The sequence below is a fragment of the Rhinolophus sinicus genome, chromosome 13, assembly GCF_057876585.1.
Source record: "Rhinolophus sinicus isolate RSI-liver-muscle chromosome 13, RSI-T2T, whole genome shotgun sequence".
Lineage (NCBI taxonomy): Eukaryota > Metazoa > Chordata > Mammalia > Chiroptera > Rhinolophidae > Rhinolophus > Rhinolophus sinicus.
The window spans coordinates 9,271,548-9,299,127 of NC_142513.1; the positions used below are offsets into that span (position 1 = coordinate 9,271,548).

The 27,580-nt window shown below is 51.6% G+C and overlaps 1 protein-coding gene and 1 long non-coding RNA gene across 3 annotated transcripts in view; one reads left to right on the plus strand and one right to left on the minus strand.

Moving 5' to 3' along the window:
* Positions 1-23,964, plus strand: PEDS1 (plasmanylethanolamine desaturase 1). Its single transcript, XM_019726096.3, has 6 exons — positions 1-243; positions 8,230-8,349; positions 17,836-17,927; positions 19,144-19,288; positions 20,659-20,871; positions 22,903-23,964. The coding sequence occupies exons 1-6, from the start codon at positions 120-122 to the stop codon at positions 23,022-23,024; spliced, it is 816 nt and encodes a 271-aa protein (XP_019581655.3). The 5' UTR covers positions 1-119; the 3' UTR covers positions 23,025-23,964.
* Positions 20,866-27,580, minus strand: part of LOC109444593 (uncharacterized) — an 8,898-nt gene continuing 2,183 nt past the window's right edge. The window contains exons 3-4 of one of the 2 annotated variants that reach the window (XR_002136899.3): positions 25,870-25,929; positions 20,866-20,977 (exon numbers count right to left, since the gene is read on the minus strand). This is a non-coding gene — a long non-coding RNA (uncharacterized LOC109444593). Of the gene's footprint in view, positions 20,978-24,462; positions 25,930-27,580 lie in introns of those variants that run through there. The other variant, XR_002136898.3, reaches the window with a different exon arrangement.

Consider the following 27,580-nt stretch of genomic DNA (forward strand, 5'->3'; position numbering starts at 1 on the left):
CGCCGCCCCCGGCACTGGGCAGTCATTGGGCGGCGTGATCTCGCCGCGGTTCCGCGGCCCTGCCGCTGCAGCCGCCGCTGCTGCTCGCAGAGCGCACCGGGCGGGTCGGGCGAGTGGCCATGGCGGGCCCCGAGGACGGGCCGGGCCAGCAGCCGGAGCTCGATGAAGACGAAGCAGCGTATTGCCGGCGCTGGGGCGCGCAGCACGCCGGGGCCCGTGAGCTGGCCGCGCTCTACTCACCAGGTAGGACTTTTGGCCCCCCCCACCCCAGGCCTGCAGTCACCAGCCCGGGCTGCCGACAGCGACCCCGGGGTCACCTGATCAGAACCCCAGACTCAGGCCCCGATGCCAGAACTCCAGCCTCGGCTTCTGCTTGCAAATAGTGGCCCCAAGTCTGGGGACCCCATCCCAGCGCCACTTCCAAGCCCAAGCCAGAACCCCAGGCTCGAGGCTTTCTGGATGCAAAGACAGTCCCATCAAGGGACTGTAATATCAGCTCCTGGAGCTACAGACAGAGCTCCCATCGCATCCCCAAATCTGGATCCTAGCCCCGGCGCACCCGCAGCTGCAAAGAGCGCCCCTGGATTTAGGGACCCCCGCCCCGGTACAAGCTGAAGCAGCTCTTCAGCTACATGCATCGCCCCGGGCTACCTAAAAGTCACACACCATCCCAGGTTCCCCAGATCCGGAATTCACACCCTAGGACCCCATCTACGCCCCAGCCAGGACAGTGGGATGGAAACAATGACCTCACCCCCCAAATCTGGGCACCTCAGCCCACCCCGCTCCACTCTGGGAACCTCAACTTAGGAGACCCCAGCCACACCCTTCCCCCAAAGCCCCATCCTACTTTTAGTTTCAGTGGCTTCGGACCACCATCTCCTTCCTCCCTTCACACCCCCACCCACCCACCCACCTACCCAGTAAGGAGCATCAGCCCTTCTCCAGGTATTCCGAAATTACAGATGGTGAGAGCATTGCAAATCCTCTAGTTTAAGCTCTTCCCATACAGAAGCCCCAACTATATCTCTTGCCCCTCCCCCATGTACATATATTAACCCTCCCCCCTTAGGACTCCAGTGTGGAGCTCCCATAGTCCTCAGACCAGACAACAACTTAGAAACCCTTGCCCTCAGGCCCCTAGTTTTTTCCCCCCGCTGTGCCTATCATTTATGCACCAGCAAGCACCAGCCCCCACCCCCTTCTCTTACTGGTGAGCTGCAGGAATCTCATTGCCTGGCCCCAAGAAGGCCAAGTGTCCCTAGTGGTTAAGGAAGTGCCTTTCAGAACTCCAGAGTCAGGTGACTGTGAGCTGCCAGAGACCAGTCTGCTGGACATGGCCATCACACTGAGCTTTGTTTGTCAAGCATTCTGACATCTTTCCATTTACCAGGGGGCAACCACCATGCATGCCCTCGCCTGGGGAGGGCATGGGATGGGTCCACTACCACCTTTGACTTCCAGCCCTGACCCACCTGGGTTTGCATACCAATTCTGCCATAACTGGCTACAAGACCCTGGACCGTTTGCTTTCTCATTGAGTCCTGGGTCACCAGAGACCTTTCTGGACTTGCAATTCCATGCTCTGGGTGTGATTTTTTTTCCTGACCTGGCTTGGGCACCTGGCCCATGCTGTCATGGTTTCTTCAATCTTTTCCCAAAACACCCAGCCTGTAGACTAACTCCTGCACTTCCAAGGGCAGGCTGGGTTTAGCATCCTGACTCGGCTACCTAGTTGTGTGACCTGGGCCAAGCCACTTTCCCTCTCTTAAGTCTGTTTCCTCACCTCTGAATGGGTACAAGGTAAAGTTTATTTATTCCTTACTGTCTTTAGGAAGAGGAAATGAAATCATCCACTTTGGAAGGCACAAGGCCTGGCATATAGTAGGCGCTCCCTATTGTTAACCCAATAGTAGGACCTTTCCTGTGAGTCTTGGAATAAGCTGCCTCACTTCTCTGGTCCTCAGACTCACCACCTGGAAATCGAGGGTAGGAATTCAAAGGCCTCCTCCTTTGATATCCAGCTCTGCCCACTTGAATAAACCCTACCCACTTTCAACCAAGTCATACCTGGGCATTCCAAGCCTCCCCAAGGGACTTCCATCTCCACATTCCACTATGATGCTTCTTCGTCTAATTCTGGTTTCCCCAAGTGCCCCTCACTCTGAAAAATAGACATGCAGGGATCTGAGGCTGCAGATAGCTTTTTGCAGCCCCAAGCCTGCAGTCAAGGCCTTATCTCCTCCTGACATAGAGTTTGGGGTCCAGGGGTGAGGATCAGGGAGGGTGGGGGGACTGGCCAGACTGGTTTCTCCATATTCTATAGGTCTCCCTCTGCCTACCTCTGTCCCTTTCCTGTGTGGCCTTGAAGAAGTACCTTGACCTCTCTGGGCCTGACCTATAAAATGAGCGACTGGGCTCAATAACGTATTGAGCATCTTTGTCCCAGTTCCTCTTCTAGATCCTGGAGGCAAAGCAGTGAACAAGACAGGAAAAATGGGGCTGGCATTTTACTAAGCCCAATATAGAAGGGAAATACCTTACTTGCCTGGTGATGGCAATCCCTGTGGAACGAATACCAGGGGTGCCAAAAAAATGTATACACATTTTAAGCAATGGTATCTATGTATTTACTTTTCGGAGTTGAATTGAATCATGTAGCAATGTGTGGTATGACGTTCGCTCAAAAGATGGCATTAATCAAATGAATGCTAGTGTCCTTCATTGCATTACAATTTTAATACAATTTTTTCCTTTCTTAAAATGTGTATACATTTTTTTTGCACCCTCTGTATATATCATGTTTCCCCGAAAATAAGACCTAGCCAGACCATCAGCTCTAATGCGTCTTTTGAAGCAAAAGTTAATATAAGACCCAGTAATATATTATGTTAGCAGGTCTTATAATAAAATAAGACCGGTCTTATATTAAGTTTTGCTCCAAAAGACACATTAGAGCTGATGGTCCAGCTAGGTCTTATTTTTGGGGAAACACAGTAGCAGAAAAGGGGGAAGTGAAATGTTGGGGTCAAAGACCTTTTAGAGACCTTTTAGAGAAAGTGGCAGTTAAGGCTCACTGAGCAGGTGACATTTGAACAAAGACCTGAAGAGTGGAAGGCATGAAGATACTTCAGGAAGGATTGGTCCAGACAAGGGACACAGCCAGTGCAAAGGCCCTGAGGTGGGAGTGTGCCTGGAGCGTCTGCACAACAGCAAGGAGGCCTGTGGGCTGGAGCAGAGTAAGCAAAGGGGGAGTAGGAGATGTTTCTGGGTCCCAGGACTGGATTCTTAAGATTCCTGGGCCAGAAGCAGGTTGGCACCATGACAGTTGGCAGCAATAATAAGGCAGTTGGCATTTATTGAGCCCTGACTGTGTACTGGGCATTTTGCTCACATGGTCTCATGTCATCTCACTACAGTTGTCTGAGGTGCACCTTGGTATTAACTCCATTTACAGGAGCGGAAACTGAAACCCGGTGGCCTCTTCACAGCCGAGCCCCCAGGTGTTCTTTCTAATGCTTGTCCTGCCTGGATAGAGCTTGCACCTTCCCCCACCAGACGGGACGTTGGCAGGGCCAAGGACAGCATCTGTTTGGTTTGCCTGGCACTTCATGCGCACGTTTCCTGAGACTTAGCAAACAGTAGTGACCTGCCATGGTCCCACAGCCAGATAGCAGCAGGGCCAGGACGAGAACACTGGTGGGGGCGTTCTAGGTTCCGTGTTCTTAGTCTTCCCTGGGGGGGAGCCAGCCCAGGGTGGCTGTGCCGGAGAGGGACCAATGTTTCAGGTCAGCAGAGCAGAGAGAGTGGGCCTGGTGTCCGGGGATCTGTGAGTCGCCTGAGCAGGGCTGCATGAGATGGACTGGCACGGGTGGGGCAGCCTCAGCCCAATCCCTTGGGCCCCAAGGGTCTGGCCAAGGAGTGACAGCCTGGTCCTGTGGGTCCCAGGAGCCCGAGGGTCCCACAGCTCACTCGGCTCTGGGTTTGGGTTTCACAACAGCAGCCACCCTGTGTCAGGTGCCAGGGTTTGTGAAGTGGCCTCATGGGCAAGCCGGCAGGTGAGGCAGGTGCCAGCTGAAGCCTGCCTGTGTGTGCACCACTTCTTAGGTGCCCTGGGCTTCAGGGGTAGGTAGATTCTGAAAGGTCTCTAGAGACACCTGTTCACCCTGCCCCTAACTACAGATGCCCCCTACCCTGGGGCTCTTAGTGTAGGGGTGGGGAAAGGTAGTGGGTGTAGGAAGTGCTGGGCGGAGGTCCTGGCCTGTAGTCCCAGAGCTGAGCCCAGCTTCACTCACCCAGGTGGATGTGACTGAAGCCAGAGGACAGAGGCTTGGGGCCCCTTTCCTGGCCAGGCCTCGTCTTTCCCACACTCTGGGTCAAGCTTTCTCTCTGCCTCTCTCAGTCTTGTCTTTTCCCTCTTTTTTGTCTCTCACGCTCTGGCCTGCTGTTTCTCTTTTTTTTCCTCTGTCTCCCTATAATTTTTCCCTGTCTGTTTTCTCCTGTCTCTCTGTTTCTCATTTCTCTGTGTCTCTTGGTTCTTGTTCTCTCTCATCTATCTCCCTGTCTCTCTTCCTCTTTCTCTCTCTGGTCCCTGCCTTCTCCTTACCTACTGTCCCCACTTTCCTGAGGCCGAGGGTCTCCTAGTAGCCAAACGCCATCAGAAATACAGGTTCTTCAGGGCTTGTCTGACTGAACTGGAAGAGTCGGGCCTGATGCCAAGCCTCTGGCTGTGCCCTCCCCGCCCCCCGGAAAGCAGTGATGGCTGAGGCCTGGCGCCTGACTTCCCTTGTACCTCCCTGCCCTCCACAACCACCACACACAAGCCTGGCTCCTGCCTCGGGCCAACAGACAGTCACTGCTCTAATTCGGCCCAGATTGTGGACCCTGGCCAGGCGGGGGATGGCTCAAGGAAACAAGGCCCTAGCACTAAGCCAGAGGCAGCCTGAGCTCTTAGTTCCCCTCTGTGGGCCTTAGTCTGCCCATCAGTAAAGTGACACCTGTCAGGTCACCTGACCGTGCAGGCCCTACCGGGCTGGACTGTCCGTGGTGTGACTTTGGTGACCCTCAGATGACTCTGGACAAGTCACTTCCTCTCTCCAGGCGTGGTTTCTCCCTCTGAAAGACCAAGCAAAGGTCCCAGCCCATGGCATATGGTGAAGGCTGGCTGAGGTCACCCCTGGCACTATACCTGGCATGTAGGAAGTGCTCAGTGAAGGCCGCTTATTACTGGAGGCGTATTTTGTATGGATCAAAGTTGAGGCATTTGATCTGCAGAAGGATCCAGAGGCCAAAGAGAGAGTTTAGATGGGAAAATATTCCAATTTCAGAGATGTTCTCCATCACATAGGGAGTGAGCTGGGCACTAGAGTGAACTCGGAGCTCTTGCCCCCTTCTGATGGGGCAGCCACTGCTGCTCAAGCCCGGGGTGGCCAGATTCCTAGGTTCTGAAGAGAAGCAGGAAATAGGAATTTTATGTGATTTCCTTTTTTTAAGTGTAGCTAATTTTTTTTTAAACAGAGCAAAATATGCCAGAGGGAGTGGGTCGTGGCACCTCTGATGTAGGTTAAACCTGGCACCCCAGCTGTGAGAAGCCTCAGTGGGTGTCAGCCCTTGTTACTGTTACTGTTATTTGATCGGGTTGCTATCCCTGCAATCTGGGGGGGGCAGGCAGGCAGGTTGGCATTAAGGAATCACCTGTCCCTTACCTCTAGCTGCCCCTCCCCCACACACACACCAGGCTTCCTGCTTCTGAACCCCAGGCCTTGGCCGCAAAGAGGAACCAGAACGGGGAAGGCCATGCTGGGCCAGATTGTGGTGACTCTAGCTGGGGGCTGCTGGGGTGGCAGGGCCACCGTGGCTGAAGGGAAACAGCTCCTGCCCAAGAAGCAGGAAGCAAGGGGTTCTAGGCCCTCCGCTGCTGCTGTGTGACCCCTATTGGGGTCCTTGCCCTTTCTGAGCCTCAGTGTCCTTATCCCTAAGAGAGGAATCAAGGGGATGTGATTCTGGGCGTGTCCCTTCCCCACTCAGAGCCTTGATTTTTTTTGCAGAGCAAGGGGAAGGCCACTGTTCTGATTCTGGCTCAGGGCGCAACATGCTGTTGTGCAACCTGGACAAGGCCCTTTCTCTCTCTGTGTCTCTCTGAGCCTGTTTTCCTGCCAGGAACAGTGAAATGCCTACTGTTTCCTTCCCAGGGTTTTTTGGGGAGGGGTACCCAGAGGTAAAGCCTGGCAGTTTTTCCTTTAGGATCATGGTTGGGAATTTGTTCATTCCATGAGCATTTACTGAGCACCAACTGTGTGCCAGGACCCTGGTGAGCAAACCAGACACAGTCCCAGGCCTCCTGACTTCACATTTCGGTAGCAGAAGACAGATGTTATATAGGCAGTGACAGTCCCGTATGGTGGACTTCATGTTGGGGGAGCCCAGGGGTCAGAGGAGGAATCATGGTTGGCTTCCTGCAGGCAGAGATTCCAGGTTGAGATTTGTAAGAGCAAATCTCCCCCCTCTGCACCAAAGTCAGCCCGGTGCAGAGGGGGTGAAGGGAACAGCACACACAAAGCACTGAAGAGGCGAGAGGACAGATGAAGGACCTTCCTTATGTGCCCTGGCCCCTTTGGTTGTAAATCACTCACAGGGGCCTGCCTGGCCCTATTATTTAAGGTGGGCCTGACCCAGAATGTGGTTAGGGCCATAAAGGTGATAGGGCATGGAGGGAGGGACCAGGGACAGCAGGACAGGGTTGGGTAAGAGCAAGGTCTCAGGAGCCAGACCCTCTGGCCACAGTATCCTGGTCTGTAGCTTAGTTGCTGGGTGGCCTTGGGCTACTTCCTTGGGACCACTCTGACCCTCAGATTTCTCATCTGTAAAGTGGTATCACCTCAGCAGGTATCTGGCACATGGTAACTGCTCAGTAGATGTTAAGCACTAATGATAAGAAAATTATTATCATTGAAAGTCTTTCATTCCCTTGGGACCAGCTGCCTGGGAGAACAATATTCCCAGGGGCCCTGTCACACGTTCTGTATCACCGACATGATGTTTTTGTCCCCCTTTTTTCTAAATTTAATTTAAAATTATGAGAAAAGATTTTTGATAGAGTTAGTACATTCACAAATTTTAAATTCAAAAGGGAGTAAGTGAAAGCCAGCCTTGTCGACATAGTTTTTTCTTTTGTTTTGTTTTGTTTACATAAATGGCTGCTGTTTGCACTTACCAGCGTGTCCTGGATATCCCTCCACATCCACACATGAACAGCCACCCAGCTTTTTCCTAGCTACAGAGAAGCTGCAGGGAAGTGAATCAGCTTGTCTGAGCTCACATGCCTCTTAAACATGTGTGGCCACATATTTAAAGAGAAGATTTCATACCCACATCCTAATTTTTGGCTTCTCTTGAGAAGCTCCAGCCTCCCTGGGCCCATACTCCCACCTGGCTGTTGGTGGCCAGTTGGTGGCCACTCTTTAGAAAACGCATGTGTGCTGCAGTGTCCCCCTGTCCATATGCGGCCCACCTCACTCCTGTACGTCACCTGCTGGCACCCGGAGACTTTGAGCGTTTGTGACCCCTCATCTTCACACTGCCTCTTCTTCCCTGTGGCTTACTCCCAGACCCCCTGCTCCTGGCAGGGGCCCTAGGAGTGGTAACCAAGGCCCCGTTTCTCCTGAATTTCTGACTCACTGCCTGGAGCCCTGCTTGATGGAGTTTGGGGTCTGAATCTCTGGGATTAAAAGCTGTTTGTAGCTTCTACCTCCAAGTAATTACCTACAAAAGGGCATAAATGAAAACCATGGTGCTGGTTAAAAAAAGCTTATTAAAGATTCCTCTGGTGTCTCCAGAGAGAGCCCAAAGGGGCCCAGGAGATCAGCGTTCTGGTTCTGTCTGCCAAAGACTTGGCACATACGAGGCTGGCTTCATGGTTCTATGACCTATGCACAGGGGCCTGCGTTCAGAAGGGCCCCACACTTGATTTACTGCAGCCATCCCTGAGTGTATGACCTTGGGCAGGCCCTTTCCCCTCTCAGGACCTCAGTGACATCATCTGTGAAATGGGTAGATTGGGGCCTTTCCTTCGTGGTTGTCCCTAAGTTCAGCCGTGGTTAGCACTGTAGACTCATGGAGTACAGTTGAAGAGCCCCCCCCCCCCCTTGGGTCCCAGCTCTGCCTGGCTGTGCTCCTCCATCCTCTGGACCACCTGCCCTGCCAGCTCACTTCTCACCTCTCTCCCTGCAGGCAAGCGCTTCCAGGAGTGGTGCTGTGTGGTCCTGTGCTTCAGCCTCATTGCCCACAACTTGACCCACCTCCTGCTGCTCGCCTGCTGGGAGCACACGCCCCTCATAATGCTGGGTGTCGGTGAGTGCCTACGGCTTGGCTGGCTTCCTTGGTTTCCACAGGGGCCAGAGACCTACCTAGTGTCTGCACCACTCTAACGGTGACTTGCACGTGTGTGCGTGTGTGGGTGTGATGCTCGTGTGTGTGTGCTCACGAATGCAGTACGTGCTGGGGGAACCCTGCCTCCCATCTCTGTCGGTGGCACCTGTGTCCTTCCTGTCAGTTGGGCCAAAAACCTGGGCATCCTCCTCTGTTCCTTCCTCTCTCACGTTCCACATCCAAACCATCAGCAAATGTTCTTGACTCCACTCTCAGCATGCATCCAGATCTAACCATTACTCTGCACCTACACTGTCCCCACCCTGGTCCAGCCACCATCCTCTCCCACCTGGACTATCATGGGAGCCTCTTCCCTGGTCTCCTTGCCTCACACAGCAAAAGGGATACTGTTAGAACCCCAGGCAGGTCAGGCCACTCCCCTGGCCCCCCCTGTATACTTGGAATAAAACACCAACTCCTCAACACAGCCTGGCCACAGCTCCTCCTCGGCCTTCATCTCCCTCCGCTCTGCTCTGGCTCACCCTGCTGCCCCCTCACTGGCCTCGTCACTGTGCCTCTACCATGCACTGGACACACTCCTACCTCAGGGCCTTTGCATATGCTGTTCCCTGCAGGAACTCTTCCTGCAGACACCTACGTGGTTCACTCCCTCATCCAGGTCTCTGCTCAGAGGTCACCTCCTCAGGAGGCCCCTCTGATTATCCCTCAGAAATAGCGGCCCTGTCATATGCTGTCCCCTCACCCTACTGTTATACAATATATTTCTTTCTTTATTATCTGTCTTCCCCCTACTCAAGTGTCAGCTCCCTGAAAGTAGAGTTTTTCGTCTATTAACTGCTGTGTCCCCGGCCCCGAACACAAAGCTTGGACCACAGTAGGTGCTCGATAAATATTTATTAGATCAGTGAATGAATGAGTGAGCAAGCTGCAGCTTATTAGTACACTGAGTGTTCTCCTTTGGTCAGTCGTCACCCATCTACAGCCTGACAGGTAGATGCTACGCCTGTCATCATTTTTCAGATAAGGAAACTGAGCTGAGGCTCAGCGAAGGGACTGGCCCAGAGTCACACCTCAAGCCAAAAGCACAACAAAGGGCTTAATTCACTGTCTCCCGGGTCCTGGATGACTAGTTTCCTTCCTCCCCACTCCCCGCCCCGCCCTCTTCCCTCTAACGCACACACTCATCCCCTCCCCCGTCCTGGGCTCCTAGGCTGAGGGGGCAGCTGTGCCCTTGGCCCATCTGACTGTCCGTAAGCGTTCAGCTCCTGCAGGCTCATTAACAGTATTCTGGCTACCTAAGCCAGTAGTGCGGGGCCAGCGGATGGAGCCGTCTGAGTCTGGGATGGGATCGGCATGTGCTCAGGGACCCGGCCAGCTGGAGGAAGGGGGCCTGAATCCATCCAGTGCTGGGGAGCCTGGGCCCCATCCACGGGAGCCAGATGGGCCCCTCTGCCCAGGAATGCGAGGGACCTGCACCCCCACCTCTGCCTCAGAGCTCCACATTCAAGGGCAGGAATGTATACAGTGTGAGCCCTGAAGCCCCAGCTGGGGTGGTTACAAGCAGGTCCCAGCTCCACCACTTCCTAGCTGTGTGGCCTTGGGCAAGTGTCGTTGCATCGCTGAGCCTCGTTTTCCACATCTTGTAAGTGAAGCCGCTCACAATACCTGCCTCCTAGGGCTATTGTGAGGGCAAAATGCATTTGTGTATAACTGCTGAGAGGGCCAGTGATGGAATAGAGGTAGGGAGAGGACACCGCCCAACATACCACTCACAAGGGCTTGGGCCTTCTGCCTCAATGGTCAGTTTAACAAATGGATATTTCCCAAGTGCCTACTATGCCCCAGGCCGCAGGCTGGGCACTTTTATTAGGTTGGTGCAAAAGTAATTGTAGATTAAAATGTTAAAAATAATTGCAAAAACCGCAATTACTTTTACACCAACCTAATAACTCTTGGTGGAAATCTAGTGAGGAGGTTCTGATCACCATCCTCCGAGAGGCCAGGAGACTTGCCCTTTGGCCCTCACCCAGGCAGCAACAGTCTGGGATCACATATCCAGAACCTGCCCGGCTCCTGAACCACGGACTAGACAGCCTCCAGTTAGCACCGGGAGGAGGGGGTATTCTCGGCAGCAGTCCCAGCTTGGGCAAAGAATCGGCAGCGTCAGAGCCCAGGTGTGTGTTGCATGAGCCAGGACAGTTGGTGACCTACCCCCTCCCCTGGTTGGGACTAGAGCTTCCACTCCTGAGCCCAGGAGATCGCTGCCTGTCCAGCCAATGCATCTGACTCCAGCTTCCCAATCTCGTACCTTTGTCTCTGGGCTGATAAGAGCAGACAATCCCCTGATAGCAATGTTTGCACAGACGCTAATCAATTTAAGTAGCTGCTTGGATTTGTGTGTAAACACGCAGGAAGGGAGGGCACTGTGCCAGCCTACAGAGCCCGCCCCCGGCCCAACATTATCTCCCCAGAGTTCCGGTGCCTCTAGCAGGCCTTTGAAACCAGGAGAAGCAGAAGCATGAAAAGGTGCCTAGTTAATAAATGCAAACAGATGGCGCAATGCTGGGAACAAAATCAAGATAAGGTAGTAGGCACAGAAGAGGCGAGAGGTCGGGGAAGTCCTCTCTGTAAGAGTGACACTTGTGTAGAGACCTGAAGGAGGTGAGGAAGGGGGCCAGCAGATATTTCTGGGAGGAGCATTCCAGGCAGAGGGAACAGCAAGTGCAAACGCCCTGAGGCTGGTGTATGCCCATTGCACTGGGGGATAGAAGGAGGCCAGGGGGTTTATTCCACAGGCCATGAACAGCCATTGGTGAGTTTCCCGTAGGGAGCTGACATCAGCTGATGCTGCAGGGAGGGCCAGAGAGGAGGCAGAGGTGGTAACCCAGACCTGGGTAGGGTGGTGGAGGTGGTGAGAAGCTGTGAACGGTGAGCCACCAGAATGCTGCCAGGTTGGCTATGGAGGTGAGAGAAAGAGAGGTCAGCGGCAACTCCAGGGTTTTGGCCTGAGTGACGGAACGGATGAAGCTGGAAGAGCAGGCTTGAGGGGACATGCTTGAGATACTTGCCTGAGAGCCAAGGAGAAGTATCAAGCAGGAAATTAGAAATCCGGAAGCCCACACTGGAGTCAGGGAAGGCAGCTAGAGATCAAAATCTGGGAGGCCTTGCTGTTGGAAGAGGTGGTGTGTGAGGCTCAGGTACTGGTAGTGTGCCCCCCAGGGGCTGCGTGGGAGCAGAGAGGAGACGCAAGGCTGCTGGTGCTTCCAGGTTGGGGAGAGGAAGAAGAGCCAGCCAACAGGTGGGGGTGCATCGCAAAAAAAGAATGTGTTTCCAGAAGACTTGGGGGGCAGCGAGGGGGCCACTGGATTTGGCCACATCGGGGTCATTGGCAACCTTGACCAGGACTCTTGGCATGAATGAAAGAGTGAACAAATGACAGCCCTGAGAGCCCTGAGCTGTTTGCTGCACTTGGGGAAAGTGGATGGAGAGTGTGGGCGCTTATGAATTGGTCTTTGAAGAAGAGGCTGGGAGTTTCCTGGAAGACAAACAGAGGAGAGGGCGTCACAGGTCAGGGGCACAGTGAGTGAGAGCAGGGTGGGCAGTAAGGTCAGAGGTCACGTGGCCTCAGGTTATGGCTGGCCTGGCAGGTCAGGTGGGGCTTCTCCATTTGATTCTGAGCTGAGAGATAGGATTTGGCTCCAGGACTGTGTGGACCAGTCCTCTGTCTCAGCCACCCTGTCTCCACACTAGCCTTTGAGTTGAGCAAAGGCAAAGAAATCCTAGCTAGGTCACCTGTGGGGAAGTGGGGCCCCACCAAGAGGCCCAGGAACTGTCTCAAGGTCACCCAATGAGTCAAGATAGCCTGGAGTGAGTCATTCGCCATCCCAGTGTCCTGCAGACAGGGAGGCAGCCAGGCCGAAGCCGTCCCCAGGGTGAGCCAGCCACCAGCCACGGCCACTGGCTGGGACAAAGAAGCTTCTGTGTGCCCGCCTCTGCCACCCCTGCCCCGATTAAAGCAGCCTCAGGCAGCAGGCCTGGAGCCTAGAAACAGCCAACCAAAGAGGCCCAGGGAACAAAGAGCCATTTCCTCCCAAAAGGAGGGGCGAGCTCCTCCTCTCCCAAAGTAATGTCTGACCTCTGTCCAAAGCGTACGTTCCCCCTCTGCTGGGAAGCCTGCAAAGGCCCGGTGCTGGTCATTTACCAGATGACAAAACTGAGGCTCGGAGAGGGGAGGAATAGTTAAACTACTGACTATAGCTGCCTTTGGTGAGCGCTTACTGTGTCCCAGGCACTGTGCTAAGCACTTGACCTGCATCAGCCCTTTGTTAACTGATTGTACTTAGGTGAGTACTATTAATACCCTCGCTTCCGGGCCTTGGACATGACAGCTCAGCATCATCGTGCCCCTTGTAATGGTCCCCGGCCACGCTCCAGCGGCCCTGACTGCCCAGCTGCCATGTGACCATGGGTGGAGTCTCATTTCTTCCTCTGGAAGTCGGGACGTGGAGTGGACATGAAGTGGGATAATACACTTTTTTTTTTTAAAGAATTATTTACATATATATATTTAATTTTATTAGGGAATATTGGGGAACAGTATGTTTCTCCAGGGCCCATCCGCTCCAAGTTGTTGTCTTTCAATCTAGTGGAGGGTGCAGCTCACTGGCCCATGTGGGAATCGAACCAGCAACCCTGTTGTTCAGAGCTCACGCTCTAACCAACTGAGCCATCCCGCTGCCCCGAGATAATACACTTTTTAAAAATAGACTTTATTTTTAGAACAGTTTTAGATTTACAGAAAATGAGCAGCTAGTACAGAGTTCCCATATTCCCCTGCCCCCAGTTTCCCATTATTCTTAACATCTTGTACCTGATATTAGTATCATAGATTTGTTACAGTTACCGCTTCCTTATGGATACATTATTATGAACTAAAGTCTGTAGTTTATTCAGATTCCCTTAGTTTTTACTTAATGTCCACTTTCTGATCCAGAATCCCATTCAGGATTTCACATCACATTTAGTTATCCTGTCCCTTTAGGCTCTTCTTGGCTATGGCAGTTTCTCCGATTCTTCTTGTTTTCCGTGATCTTGACAGTTTGAGGACTGGTACTTCGTAGCCTGCCCTTCTGCTGGAATTTGGTATTTTTCTTGGCCTGAGTTATGTGTTTCAGAGAGGAAGAGCTCAGAGGTAAAGTGTCATTTTCATCACATTGTAGCAAGGGGATGTACCATCCACACAGGACTATGTTACCCTTGATCCCTGGCCCAGTTAGTGATCGTAAGGTTTCCCCACTGGAAAGTTACTCTCCTCACCCCCTTCCATACTGTCGTCTCTGGAAGGAAGTCACTGTGCACAGCCCGTTTTTAAGGTGGGGGGAGCTGTACTCCCCAATAATGCACTTTTTAATACCTTTGACATAGCACTGGGCACATGGGAAGTCCTCCAATGTTGACCGTTTATCACAGACATTGTTTTTTCTAATACAAATGCTGCTCAATTTACGATCAGGTTACATCCTGATAAAATATCATTAAGTCAAAAATGCATTTAATATACCTAACCTACCAAACATCATAGCTGAGCAGGAAATTAGAAACCATTTCTTAATTTTAAACGTGCTTAGAACACTTTTGTTAACCTACAGTTGGGCAAAATCATCTAATACACAGCCTATTGTATAATAAAGTATTAAATATATGTAATTTATTATGTGTCTCACTTTCACACCATCATAATGTCAAAAAATCGTAAGTTGAACCATTGTAAGTCTGGACCACCTGTATTGTTTTTGCCATTATTCTTGTCATCTGTAAGGATTAAATGCTAATGACGATTAAGGAGGTAAGATGTGTAACCGGTTTAGGAACGGCCAGGATACAGTTTAGGGATTAAAAGAGATAAAACATTTAAGATGCTGACATAGGATCTAGTACCTAAATTGCTAGATCCAAAAGGAAATGAGGGCATATGTCTCCACACAGGTTTGTATGTAAATGTTTTCACTGAAGTGGGAGTCGTAACAGTCCCTACCTAGAAACAACCCAGACGTCCAGCAGCGAAATGGATACACCCGCTATGGGACATCCAGACAAGGGAATACTCTTCAGCAATGAAAAGGATGAACTACAGATCCATCAACTACTGAGATTATTCTAGAAGTATGCTAGTGAAAGAAGCTCAACCCAAAAGAGCACATGCTACATGAATCCATATGAAGTTCTAAAACAGGCAAAACCAGTCTGTAATGATGGGAAGCAGATCAGAGGTTGCATAGAATAAAGGTGGGAAGGAAATTAGGGGGAGCAAAGTTATCCGCTGAGGAGCCACCTTCCCAGGAAGGCAGCATTTTATTTTTTATTTTTATTGGGGAATATTGGGGAACAGTGAGTTTTTCCAGGACCCATCAGCTCCATGTCAAGTCGTTGTTTTCAATGTAGTTGTGGAAGGTGCAGCTCATTGGCCCATGTGGTGTTATGAGCACCGCGCTCTAACCACTGAGCCAACCGGCCTCCCCGAAGGCAGCATTTAAAGGTGTTAGAGCTGTCGGTGTAGGGCCTCGACGTACCTCAGCTGACCCCTCACTGTGCAATGGAAAATGCTGAGACCCAGAGGATCAAGGGACTTGCCCAGGGTCACCCAGCAATATGGTAGCAAGAGATGAGGCCCCCGATTCTGGATCTCTATTCACCTTAGCTCTTGCCCACATGGCCTCTTGTCCCTCCCGCTAGGCACAAGGCAGTGTGTGTACAGCATCCTACAGGATGCAGTAGGAGCTCTGTTAATGCCCCTGGACCTCCTGAGGTACAGCTTCAGGACATGAAAGGGTGCTGGCAGGTAAACCCGCCTCTGTCCATCCCATGGCTGCCACTTGCACGCCATGGGACTTGGGGGAGGGGCGAGGGTTGTTAACTTCTGAGGCCCATTTTTGCATCCAAGAAGTGGGGATAATAAATGAAGCAATCTCAGGTGGTGACAAGGGCCGTGATAGAAATAAAGCAGGGAGATGTGACGAAGAGCACCTGCCCAAGAGGTTGGCTTTAGCAAAGGGGGTTGGGTGATGATTGCCCGGAGCTAGGAGGCTGAGGAGGAGCCAGCTATTCGGGGATCATAGGGAGGGGTGCAGTGCCAGGTCGAGGGAGAGCAAGCCAGAAGCCCTTGGCTTCCGTCTCCCTGACACCCTTGCCCACGTCCACCCTCCCAGCATTGTCACTGAGGAGCAGGACTACCCAGCCCGGGTGGGGTCCTCAGTCCACAGGCCCAGCGGGCCCTGCTGAGCCCTGTGCCATCCCCAACCCAGACAACTGTGCAGTGTCACCCTGTGGCCTATCCTCTGGCTTCCGCCTGCCAGGAGGTGGTGCCACGTGTCCTTATCACCAGGAACTTGCAGGTGCCTGCATGTAGCTGTGTCTCCCCTGCCCCCGCCATCTCACCCGTGTTTGGCATCCATGGGGTGGAGGCTGTAGGGCCTTTGTGAAGTGTTCATTCACGGCCACCCCTTACTTCTGGCCCAGGCATCAGAAGGGCATGTCCACAGTGATCTGCGCGCCCACTCATGCCCCCTCACTTATGACTCCCGTTCTCCAGGGAGGCCTCCAGGGGCTTTTCTGCAGCCTCCAGTACCCCAAAGCCCTGGTCTCCCGTCACCAAAGGGCTGAGGGCTCTAGCAGAACTCAAAGATCCCTTAAATGACACCGCTGGGCCTTGGACGAGTTCACACGGAGAAAATGAGTCGAGGGACGCGGAGGGATAGGGTTTGCCTGAGGTCACGTGACCCAGTGGCCTGCACTCATCACTGAAAACTGCCCTTGTTCCCGCCACGTTTGACAGCTTTTCCCTCCTCCCGTCTCTGCCCCGGAGACGTGAGCTCAGTGTGTGATGCATCTCTAGCTCTAGAGCCTGATGCACAGCACAGGTCCTCGCACAAGGTTGCCTGATATTCAGACTAAATAACTGAATAACAACAACAGTAATAGTAGACATGGAGGGCTTACTGTGTGCCAAGTACCGTACCTAGTGTCTACATTGATTAATTCAGTGAATGTTTACTGAACCCCTGGTAAGTGCCAGAAACCGGAATACAGCTGTAAACAAAAGATTATAATCCCTACCTTTGTGGGGCTGACATTCTTGTGGGGGAGACAATAAACAAAGAACAATGAAGTCCAAGGTAACAGGTGCTTGGAGAAAAGGAACAATAGGAGATGGGAAACGCTGGAAGGCGAGAGTGTTTACAATTTTAGATCAGGTGTCCCTAGAGGATTTGAGGGAAGGCCTGAAGGAAGTGAAGGAGTGAGCTGTGATACATCTTGGGAAAGAATGTTCCAGGCCGAGGGAACAGCAAATGCAAAAACCCAGAGGCGTGTAAAGGCATTCAGAGGACGGGACACGCCTAGAGCCTAGATGGCCGACATACAGGAGAGGGGAGCATGATGGGAGATGGCACTGAGGTGTTACCTAGGGCAGGTGCTGGCCACTTGGCCTCAGTTTCTCCATGTGTACAATGGTGCTGGTGCATCCTGCTGTATTAGATTTGGACCTTTGAGGCAGGTTAAGAGCCCACCTCTGGCACTTGCCATTTATGCCACCTTGGTCTAGTTACTTCTGTTCTCCAAGCCTCCGTTTCCACCTCCGTAAAGTGAGAATAAAAACTACCAACTTCGAACAGATCATGAAAATTCATTGAAATCCTCAATTAATGGTAGCTGCTATGTTTTTTTTTAATCATCATTCCCATCTATCTACCTAGAGGAAACTGGGGCACAGAGAGGTTAAGTAATATGCCCAGTGTCACATGGCTAGTGAGTGACAGCTGGAATTTGAGTCCAGATGTAATAGCTCTTCTGTACCACACTGAACCCTCAAGTGACTGAATGGTGTTGGGGTCTCTGAGGGGACCCTACTCCAGTTCTGAATCAGTTGAGAACAAAGACAAGGAAAAGGCTGCTAGAGGCCAAATTATCATGTTTATTGTTGATAAAAGCTATTATAGATGGAGTGGGGGGGGCATGACGTCTCCCTGAACCTAAGGTAGGACGTTTCCATCTAGTCACTGGCAGTAGTAGAGCAGAGTGGGCTTCCCTGTGTGGGATGATTGGGGGTCAGAGACAAGGGGACAGTCAGCTCCTAACAGGGAAAGGTTGGGCTGATCTGAGCATGCCCAGTTTATTCTCTCCAGACTCACCAGGCAAATGAGTTCCCACATCTCTCATGGGGCAGAGCAAGTAAAGGGACAGATCCAGATTGAAGCCAAGAGTGGTATTCCTGAGGCTCCATTCACAGGGAACAAAGCGTTCCAAGTAGAGAAGGGACAGCCTCTACCCTAACCAATGAGTGAATGAGCAAGCAAGCAAGTGAATGCATGGCTCCCTAATTGGGGGTGAGCAGGTGGGGAGATGTCCCTCTGTGTGTCCTGCTGCCCAGGCTCACCCTGTTCTTGTCCACAGTTGCAGGGGCTCTCATTGCTGACTTCTTGTCGGGCCTGGTGCACTGGGGAGCCGACACTTGGGGTTCTGTGGAGCTGCCCATCGTGGGGAAGGTACGTGTATTGACCCAGCCCAGCCTGTAACCTCTGGAAAGAGGATGTGCTCTCTGACCTTGGGTGAGCCCCTTTTCCTGTCTGAGCCTCTGTTTCCCTATCTGAAAGATGGGAACTATCCTTCCAGCCTGACCTGTATGCCCCTCCTCTAGGACTAGAACAGGAATCCCCTGGGTTTTTCTGGAAGCAAAAGCATCAGGCATGGGACAGTCCGAAGCTTTGATACGTGTCTGCCTCACCAGAACCCTTGACTTGGGGGCCACATCTTGTTCTCCTTGCCTGCCCTGCCTCACTGTTTGTTTGTTTTCATTGAACTTTATCTCATATCAATCAGACCTTTTTGATTGTAAGTTCCAGAAAATCCAGTACAAACTAGCTTAACCAAGTGAAGGCAGTGATTTGTGTACTGAAAATTTCAGGAGTGGAACCAAATTAACGCGTGGCTGGGTCCAGTAGGACAGACCGACCATATTCTTCAGTCCAGTCTCTCTCCATGTCTGTCTCTGCTTTCCTTTCTGTTGGTTTCACTCTCATGTAGACTTTCCCCTGGTAAGGTGGCCAAGATGGCTCCCAGCTGCCTAGACTTCCATCCTCCTAGCTCAGCACCCACCCCCAATGGAAAGAGAACTCTCCTTTCCCATAGTTATAGCCAAAGTTCCTTGGCTCACCTCCATTGGCCCAGCTTGGGTGACATGCCCATCCCTCAGCCAGTCCCTATTGCTGGAGGGACAGAATGCTCTGATTGGCCAAGCCAGGGTGACATGCTCACTCTAAACTAGGGAATGGTGGGCTCAGCCCCTACTAAGAGAAGAGGGGGAAGCTGTTACCAGAAGGAAGGGCTTAGATGCTGGGAAGAAATAGAGGGTGCTACCTGTCACTGTGAGGACCTCCTCAATTGTCGTAAGGTGGGAAAGAAGGGTGGAGATCATCTCCAAGCCCCTTCTCAGTCCAGGTGGGGAGACTGAGGCCCAAAGGAGGGCAGTACCAGCCTAAAGTCCCCGCCAGGTCATTGGGACCTGTCCTCTGCTAGAGCTGCTCAAGCTAGACCCTGAAGGCTAGGGGAATCTGTATTAGTGGCGTGGTGGAATGTTCTGGCGCCCCAAGGGCAAGGTGGTGAGCTCGAATCGAGTGTGTGTAGGAGGTTGTGGGGAGCGGCTGACCACCACAGGCTGACTGCTCAGATGTATCCCCACTCACAACTCCTGCCCCACCACAGGCTTTCATTCGACCATTCCGGGAGCATCACATCGACCCGACAGCCATTACGCGTCATGACTTTATCGAGACCAATGGGGACAACTGCATGGTGACACTGCTGCCTCTGCTGAACATGGCCTACAAGTTCCATACCCAGAGCCCTGGTGAGCATGCCAGCTGGTGGTGACCTCCAGGGGGCCATCGGGGACAGACACTCCCTTCAACCCCCCAGAGCCTGCTGTGGTTTGTGTGTATGTGTGTGACCCCTCACAGTGTTATAAAACAATTTTCGTTATCTTCTGGTAAACCTGGGAACCTGGGATATGTGACATACAGTTCTGTTTCTAGCTTCTCTTAAACAATCTGATTTGGCCAGGGGTCCTTGTTCCCACTTGGCTTCACTGGATCAGAACCGAGCTGCGGCTGCCCCCGTTAGACAGGACGCATACTCTCCAATTTGCCACAGTCCCCACTACTCCCTGCTGTCCTACACCCGGCCTCCCCTCCCCTGCCCTGTCATTTGCACTACCTACCTGGCCCTGAGAGCTTTTGATTTTGCTGCCCTGGCTTAGTAGAAAGAGTAAGAGCAGTGATCTCAAAACAGTCTTGTGTTCAGATCTCTGTCCTGCCTATTTTAGGGAGGGAACTTGTCACTCCAAAGCAGTCGCTTCTCCTCTCTGAGCCTCACTTGCCTTATCTGCCAGGTCTTGTTCTGACAACTTGACACCTCACTGATCCTTAGAGCAGCTTTCCTGAGAGTAGATGTGATGAGTGTCTCTGGGGGAGGGTGCTGTGGTGCCCCACCCACATCCTCCTCCCAAGGGGTGTAACCGTCCCATGGCTGCTGTGAGTTGTGGCTGCTAACAGCTACCAGCAGCCCCTTCTGAGAACTGCCAGGGCAGGTCCTCCCTCTCCCCTGGGGATGAGCCTGAAGCCAGTGACCAAAATGCCTACAAAAGACCAGCCCCCTCATTTCTAAGTGGGACCAACTATAGAGCCATTAACACTTCAGAGATCCACCGCCCACCCCCAGGATCAGGCTGAGGCAAGACTATCCCCACACCCCATCTTTGCTTAGCTCTTCCCCTGTCCTGCTTCCCTCCCTCGGATGTTTTTCCAGAAGAGAGGACTCCCTGCCCCGCCCCCAGGTAAATCACGTGCACCTGGATCCTGGTCTCAGGCTGTGCTTCTGGGGAACCGGGACAAAATCCTATTCCCGTTTGATTGATGAGGAAGTTAAGACTCAAAGAGGGAAAGTCACTGACCCAAGCTCATACACACAAGAAGTATCACAGCTGGGATCTGGAGCCAGCGCCACATGACCCCAGAGCCCACATTCTTCACTATTCCATGTGATGACTCACTGGCTACCCACGGAGCAGCAGGGGAGCCTGAGCTTGCCTGAGCCCATGTGGGAGGTTGAAGGAGCCTGGGATGGGAGTTGGCCAGGGTGAGTGGTGAGGGCCAGGCTGGTCACACCCCGTGTGACGGCTGTGTTGGCCCTGTGGCCACCCACCCTCTCCCCACCCTGCAGAAGCCCTGGAGCAGCTGTACCCCTGGGAGTGCTTCATCTTCTGTCTCATCATCTTCGGCACCTTCACCAACCAGATCCACAAGTGGTCACACACGTACTTTGGGCTTCCTCGCTGGGTCATCCTCCTGCAGGACTGGCATATCATCCTGCCGCGTAAACACCATCGCATCCACCACGTTTCTCCCCATGAGACCTACTTCTGCATCACTACAGGTGCGGCTGGAGGGTGGCATGGAATGGGCCACCCCTGCTCAGGCTGCAGCTCCATCCTCAGGGCAGAAGGACAGAGGTCACAGTGGGAGGTCATGCAGTCCTTGCCCTGTGGGAATGTTCTCTCAAAACACATTTATTGAGTACCTCCTATGTGCCAGGCACTCTTCTCGGCGCTAAGGACACAGCAGTAAACAAGACAGACACCCCCCCACACCTCACGGAGTAGATTCCAACCACTCATCCATCCAGCGAGTATTTACTGAGCACCTACTATGTGCCAAGCACAGCTCTGGGCTTGGGACACAGCACTGAACAAAATAGGCAAAAATCCTGACTTTGTGGCATTCACATTCTAATAGGGGACATTCCAGACAATAAATAAGTACTGCATCTGATGGTGCTAACTGCTCTGGAGGAAAACAAAGCAGGGAGTAGGAAAACGAAATGGGAGGACTTCATCCTTTAAACAGGGTGATCAGGGAAGGCCTCACTGAGAAAGTGACATTTGAACTGAGGGAGAAAGTCACACAGATCTGGAGGAAGAACACTGCAGGCAGTGGGAACAGTAGGTGCAAAGGCCCTGGGGCAGGAGCCTGCATATTTGAGGCGCAGCAAGGAGGCTAGTGTGGCTGGAGTGGAGGACATGAGGGGCAGAATGATAGGAGAGATGACAAAGTCCAGGTGTGGGGAACGCCATGGGGAAGAACAAAGCAGAGTGAAGGGCAGAGAGATGGGGGGCATTTTCAGAAAGCTGAAAAAGTATGGGCGGGGACCTACAGATTAATAGGGACGGATTAGTCCAAGCAAAGGGAACAGCAAGTACAAATGTCTTAAGGCGGAACATCCTGGGGTGACTGAGGAACAGTAAGGAGGCCCACACGCCATTGGTAGTTAATGGGCCAGTGCCGGTGAGGTGAGGTGAGGTGAGGTGAGGTGAGGTAGGCAAGCAGGTTTTCCGGGGCCAGCTGGGTGTCTTTCAAGGTTAAGTATATCAGAGGTGATGTCAGGTCAGGCCAACTTAGGTTCAACTATCAGCCCCTCCATGTGTGCCTTTAGAAGACTCAAGCCTCCCTGGGTATCATGTCTCATCCACAAAATGGGGCTGCCACCTCCTTCACATAGCACCTTCACAGGGCTGGTGTGAATGGCAAAATGGCAGATACAAAGTGCTTGGCATGTAGGTGGGTACTCAATAAGTTACAGTGACTGGGTTTTTATTTTTTGGGGGGGTGTTGTTTTGTTTCTTTCTGGAGGTAAAACTGAGAGCCACAAAAAATAGTTCTTGCTCATCCTAAAATCATGCTCTTTGAGAGAAGGTAGAGGGATTAGGCTGTTTAGGAGATCTGTTAACTTCTCAGCTAGGGTTGGGATCTACCTTGGTTTGGCCACCTACTAATTGAGAAACGCCCCTCCAAGCCTCAGTCTTCTTATGTGGAAAATGGGACTAATAATAGTATGTACCTCATGGTTTGGGTCGGAGACTAATCCAGATTAAATAACATTGTGATCAATATTTACTGAGTACCTACTATATGCTAGGCATCATTCTTGGCATTGGAGATCAACAGTGAAAGAACATGGGGTTCTTTCTGCTCTCCGAAGCTGACATTCTAGTTGAGGGATGGGGAGAAAACCCAGCACAAAATGGGGGCGTGGTGAATTAATGAGAATGGTTACATTATCATAAAGCCTATAAATAAATAAAAGAGAGTGACGTGACGGGCCTGGAGTGCTGTTTAAGTGGTAGTCACGGAAGGCTTCCTAGAAGAGGTGGCATTTGAGCCAAGTGATAAGAAACGCTACCATGCCTAGCATATAGTAAGAAAGTGAATGGGGATGAAGGCATGTCTGAGCAGCCCCTAAGCCCATTGTCCTCGTCCTGAGATTCCTTGGTCAGTCCTGTCCCCTCCCCTCTGCACACCCACTACCGGTTGCTCTTGCCCCAGGCAGGGCCAGCTCTCTCCCTACATCCCCTCAACTGCTGCTCTCCCACTCAACCCCCACCCTCCGGTGCCCTGTTTTCCACTGCAGGCTGGCTCAACTACCCTCTGGAGAAGATGGGCTTCTGGCGACGCCTGGAGGACATCATCCAGAGCCTGACAGGCGAGAAGCCTCGGGCAGATGACATGAAATGGGCCCAGAAGATCAAATAACTCCTCCAGCCTGCCACCTCGTTGCCAACCTTCCCCAGACCCTCAAACCGAAGCCATCTGCCAAATTCCAGCCTTCCTCGCACTGGCCCCTCCAAGTGGAGAGGACACCTCCTGGGCTGGGCCCGGGTACCCCCAGCCCACCCTACGTGACACAGAATACTTGAGCCACTGATTTTTCATTTCCTTTTTTTCGTTTTCTTTCCTTGGCCCCTCCCCAACCACCTGAGCTGCTCTGTCTGCCAAGTCTGACTGCAGAAAAAGGAGCCCCGCCCTGCCAGCCATCCCTTGGGTAGAGGGGAAGCTCACCCACTCCTCCTTACTCCTACCGCCTCCGGCCCCGATGGGCAGCCCTTCAGCATGGCTGGCATTGGAGCCACTGAGTCATCTTATCTGTCCCTCCTCATCTGCCCCCCAGTGATCTAGGAGCCCTCAGGCATACCTAAGTGTGCCTGGAGCATTGCCCTGCCATAGCCCGGCAGACTGACCCCAGAGGTCTGGGTGAGTAGGCATCCCCAGCCACCACCTTCAGCCTAGCCTTTCCACCCAAGGATGGCAAAGTGCAGCAAGGCTATGAGGGCCGCTGGCCAGAAGAGGCCAGAATCCCCTGCCCAAGTCTGGACCCCCACTTTTCCCCCAGCCCTCCCCTCTCTGCCCATGTGATTCCAGCCAGAGCTATTTTCTAACTGAAGGAAGTCATCGCAGGGTGCAGCCTCTGCAATGGGTTTTGGTCATTTGGAAGGGGACAGTGTCCCTCTGGCCAGGGGTATGTCAGAGAAGAAAGAATGGGGCTTTTTTGTTTTGGTTTTTTTTTAAAGGTGCTTGCTTATTTAATGTAAATAATAGAAAGCCTTAATATCTTTTCTGTAACGGAGTAATATTTTAATGTCATGTTTTGGATGTACATAATATATTTATAACAAAGCAGCAAGAGTCTACCTAACCTTGGCTGCCTCGTGTTTCCTGGTTGGCTGGGGAAGGCGGGTAAAGGAGCCTGGAGGGTGAGGCCCCACCCCTAGCCCATTCCCAGCTCCGCCCCCAACCTGAGACAGTGAATTAATGTTGACATCCGCTCCAAACACTTTTAGAGGGGACCCACGATTTGGTGAGGAATGGTCTTCACGCAGGAAAGCATCATGATAGAGTAATGAAGTCTGATCCCTATTCGTGAATTCCTTCAGCAAATGTTTATTGGCACCTGGTGTGTACCAGGCTGTGATCTGGACATTGGGGCATAGAGTAAACAGACAAAGACGGACCCTAGTGGAGTTGACCTCCTGGGGAGAGGGACAATAAACAAATAAATGCACATGGGCATTCAGATGTTGATTTGTAAAGAAAATCAAAAAGCATGGAACCACACTGGAAAAGCAGGGTGGTGGTATTTGGCAGGGTAGTCCAGGAAGGCCTCTCTGAGGAGGTGACATTTGAGCTGAGACCTGGAGAAGATGGAGCCAGTTGGGGAAAGGGGCTTCCTGACTGGACAGCAAGTGCAATGTCCCTGAGGGCAGGAACGAGTTTGGGGTTTTTAAGAGACAATGTGATTGAACTGGAGTGAGCAAGGGAAAAATGGAAGATGAGGTTGAAAAAATAGGGATTAGTTATATGGAATCTCACCAGCTGAGGTAAGTGGGGAGACACTGGACATTTTAGACAAATGAGCATCTTGTTCATTTATTCATTGGACAAATAAGGTAGGTACCGCCTCTGTGCTAGGCACTGGGATTCAGTAGTGAACAGTACAGGCATTATAATCAATATCTAGTCTGGGCTAGATTCTACAATGTTAACCAGGGAAAAAAAAAAAAAAGCCTGTTGGGGATAGAAGTGATAAAAGACTTGGAGCAGTGATAAAGCATTTTTTTAAAACTGTGACCCATAACTTCATTTTCCGTAAAGTTTTCCCACCACTAGACTTGATTTGTGACTGTCTTGGGACCACAAAAGGAAGGGATACTAGAATTCATCAACTTATAAGTGACAGAAAACTATATAATTTAAGAAAAATAATACCTAAAATAATTTTATTAGCTCATAACTGAAAATTTTAGAGGTGATTCTGACTTTGGGTTTGGTAGGACCCAGGGGCTCACATGATTCATCAGAACTTGGTCTCTCTATTTTTCTCTGGATTGAGACTTGACATTGGACCAGCTCAACAATTTCAGTGGGGCAAGTCTTACCAACAGTTGCAGCAAAAGCCCCAGGGCAGGCTCTCAGTGGCCTAGATTGGGTCACGTGCCTACCCCTGGACCAATCACTTTGGTGGGGGTGGGGGGGGTACCGGTGAAGTATTCTGATTGTCCAGGGCTGAAACATGTTTACCTGCAGGGGTGGGAACCAGGACCTACCAACCTGTGTCAGTTCCCTTGAGCCAGCAAAAAAACAGCCTAAGTCCAGAGAGGTGACGCGACTTGCCCACAGCTAGTAAGGCAGAGCCAGGCCTCAGACTCAGACCATCTCCCGACTCCTGAATCGCAGGGGCTGGGAAAATACTTCTCAAAACCAGAAGGAGGTACACTTTACGTCAGGTCTGGGAGGATGGGGGTCATTTGTGAGATGTGGGGTGTTGCAAACAAGTGCCTATGACAGCAGGGCAAGGAGAAATGCTAATATCTATGGAGCACTTCCACGTGCCAGACTGTGGAGAACTCTGAACTTCGGGTCCCATCAAACAGTCCCTGCAGCTCTGCAAGGGGAGTACACTTAGCCCCATCTGCAGATGGGAAACTGAGGCATGAAGGTCACGTAACAGGCCCAAGGTCACATAGCTGGATACGTGGCAGGCCTGGTCTCTGAGCCCTGATCCATTAAAGTACAACCCAAGCCATTGTGCTTTAACACCCACCTGCAGCTCCAGTGGAGGGAGGGAGGTGAGGAGGCAGGTGGCCAGTGAGACATGGGTCCCCTATGAAAAAAGAGCAACACAGCAGAATGAGAAATAGCAGCTGACACTGAGGACCGGGATGCCCTGGAGACATCAGGCCCCAAAGAGCAGCTGCTACTCACATCAGCTGATTAAAGGGATGCCAGAAGTCAGATTTTTAAATGCTGGCTCCATTTTTTTTAAACATACTACAGCAGATTAGAACAGGCGTATGGGCCACCTTCTGCCCTTGGCTTCCCAGCTGTTGCAGGGAGGGCCCGGTTTTAGGTGGATTTGTGCTGCTATCTGGTGGTGGAGTGGGGCAGGTGGCAGTGCAGGGCCGACGGATTTCCAGCTCAACTGGGAATGTCGTGCACCACCCTCGGCCTCCGTGCTCACTTCTTAAAGAGGTCTGGGCAGGGCGCCTGCCCCAACTCTAATGCCCCCCCTCCCCGTTTTGATAAACCTACAATTTCAAGTTCCCCTTTTAAACATTATTTTGTAATAATAATGCATGCATAAGGTAAAGAATTAGACTCAAACAATACAAAAGGGTCGAGAGCAGAGGGCAGCTGACTGCAGCCAGTAGGCCAAATCAGGCCAACCCGTGTTTCCATGATCCCATGAGCATTTTTTTTACATGTTTGGGGGAAAAGATATTTCCCAACACATGACGTACAAATGTTAGTCTCGATTGTAAAGCTTTATTGGCACATAACCACACCCACTCATTTGCATATCGTCTATGGCTGTTTGTTCAATACAGCAGCAGAGTAGAGGGACCAAATGGCCTGCAAAGCCTAAAATATTTACTATTTATGGTCCTTTACAGAAAAAAACCTTAACCAACTCTTGGTCTTGACTGAAGAGTAAATTGCTCCCCACTCATGTTCCCCCAAGCCCTCAGTTCCCCTCCCCAGAGGCCCTCATTTCCACAAGACCCTTCCTTGCAAGTCCCTTATACAGGCATAGAAGCATGTCTGCCATCCTTTTCACAAAACAGGGAGGATAGGTGCACAGTTCTGCACCGTGGCTTTTTTCACTCAATGTATTTTGGAGACATTGTTATATCAATGCTGCTTCATTCCGTGTAGCATTCCAAGTTCAAGATGGGCCTTCCTTTTTTTAACTTATCTCTCATCGAATATTGGGTCATTTTCAGTCTTGGGTAATGCAGACCACTGCTGTGCGTCAGAGAACTGAAGGAAGTCTTTGCTCATAAGGGTGCACAGACCTGAGGGGTCAATCTCAAGGAATGGTTGGGTTTGTTGCATTTTGATGGCTCCTCCCACACTGCCTTCCACCGACGCGGTGCCCATTTAAACTCTCCCAACTTTTAAGAGGACCAGTTTCCCCACACCCTTGCCAACACGGTGCGTTATCAAGTGTTTTGCTCTTTGCCAATCTGATAGGTGGTTTTAATTTGCATTTCTCTTACTGTATTTCATTGAATCTAAGATATCATTGTAAGATGCATCCTGATTTCACAGATGTTTGAATGTGAAGATACGCATTTTAGAATCATTGAAATACAATATGTTGAATGAGATTGGGTGTTTTATCCCATTTCCTTAGTGCATTTCCTTACTCTGTACGTGTCCTTTTCCTATTTTTCTTGGGAGGCAGGATAGTAGTGATTAAGAGCATTGGGTTCAAAATCCCAGCTCTGCCACTTACAAGCTTGTGACTTTGG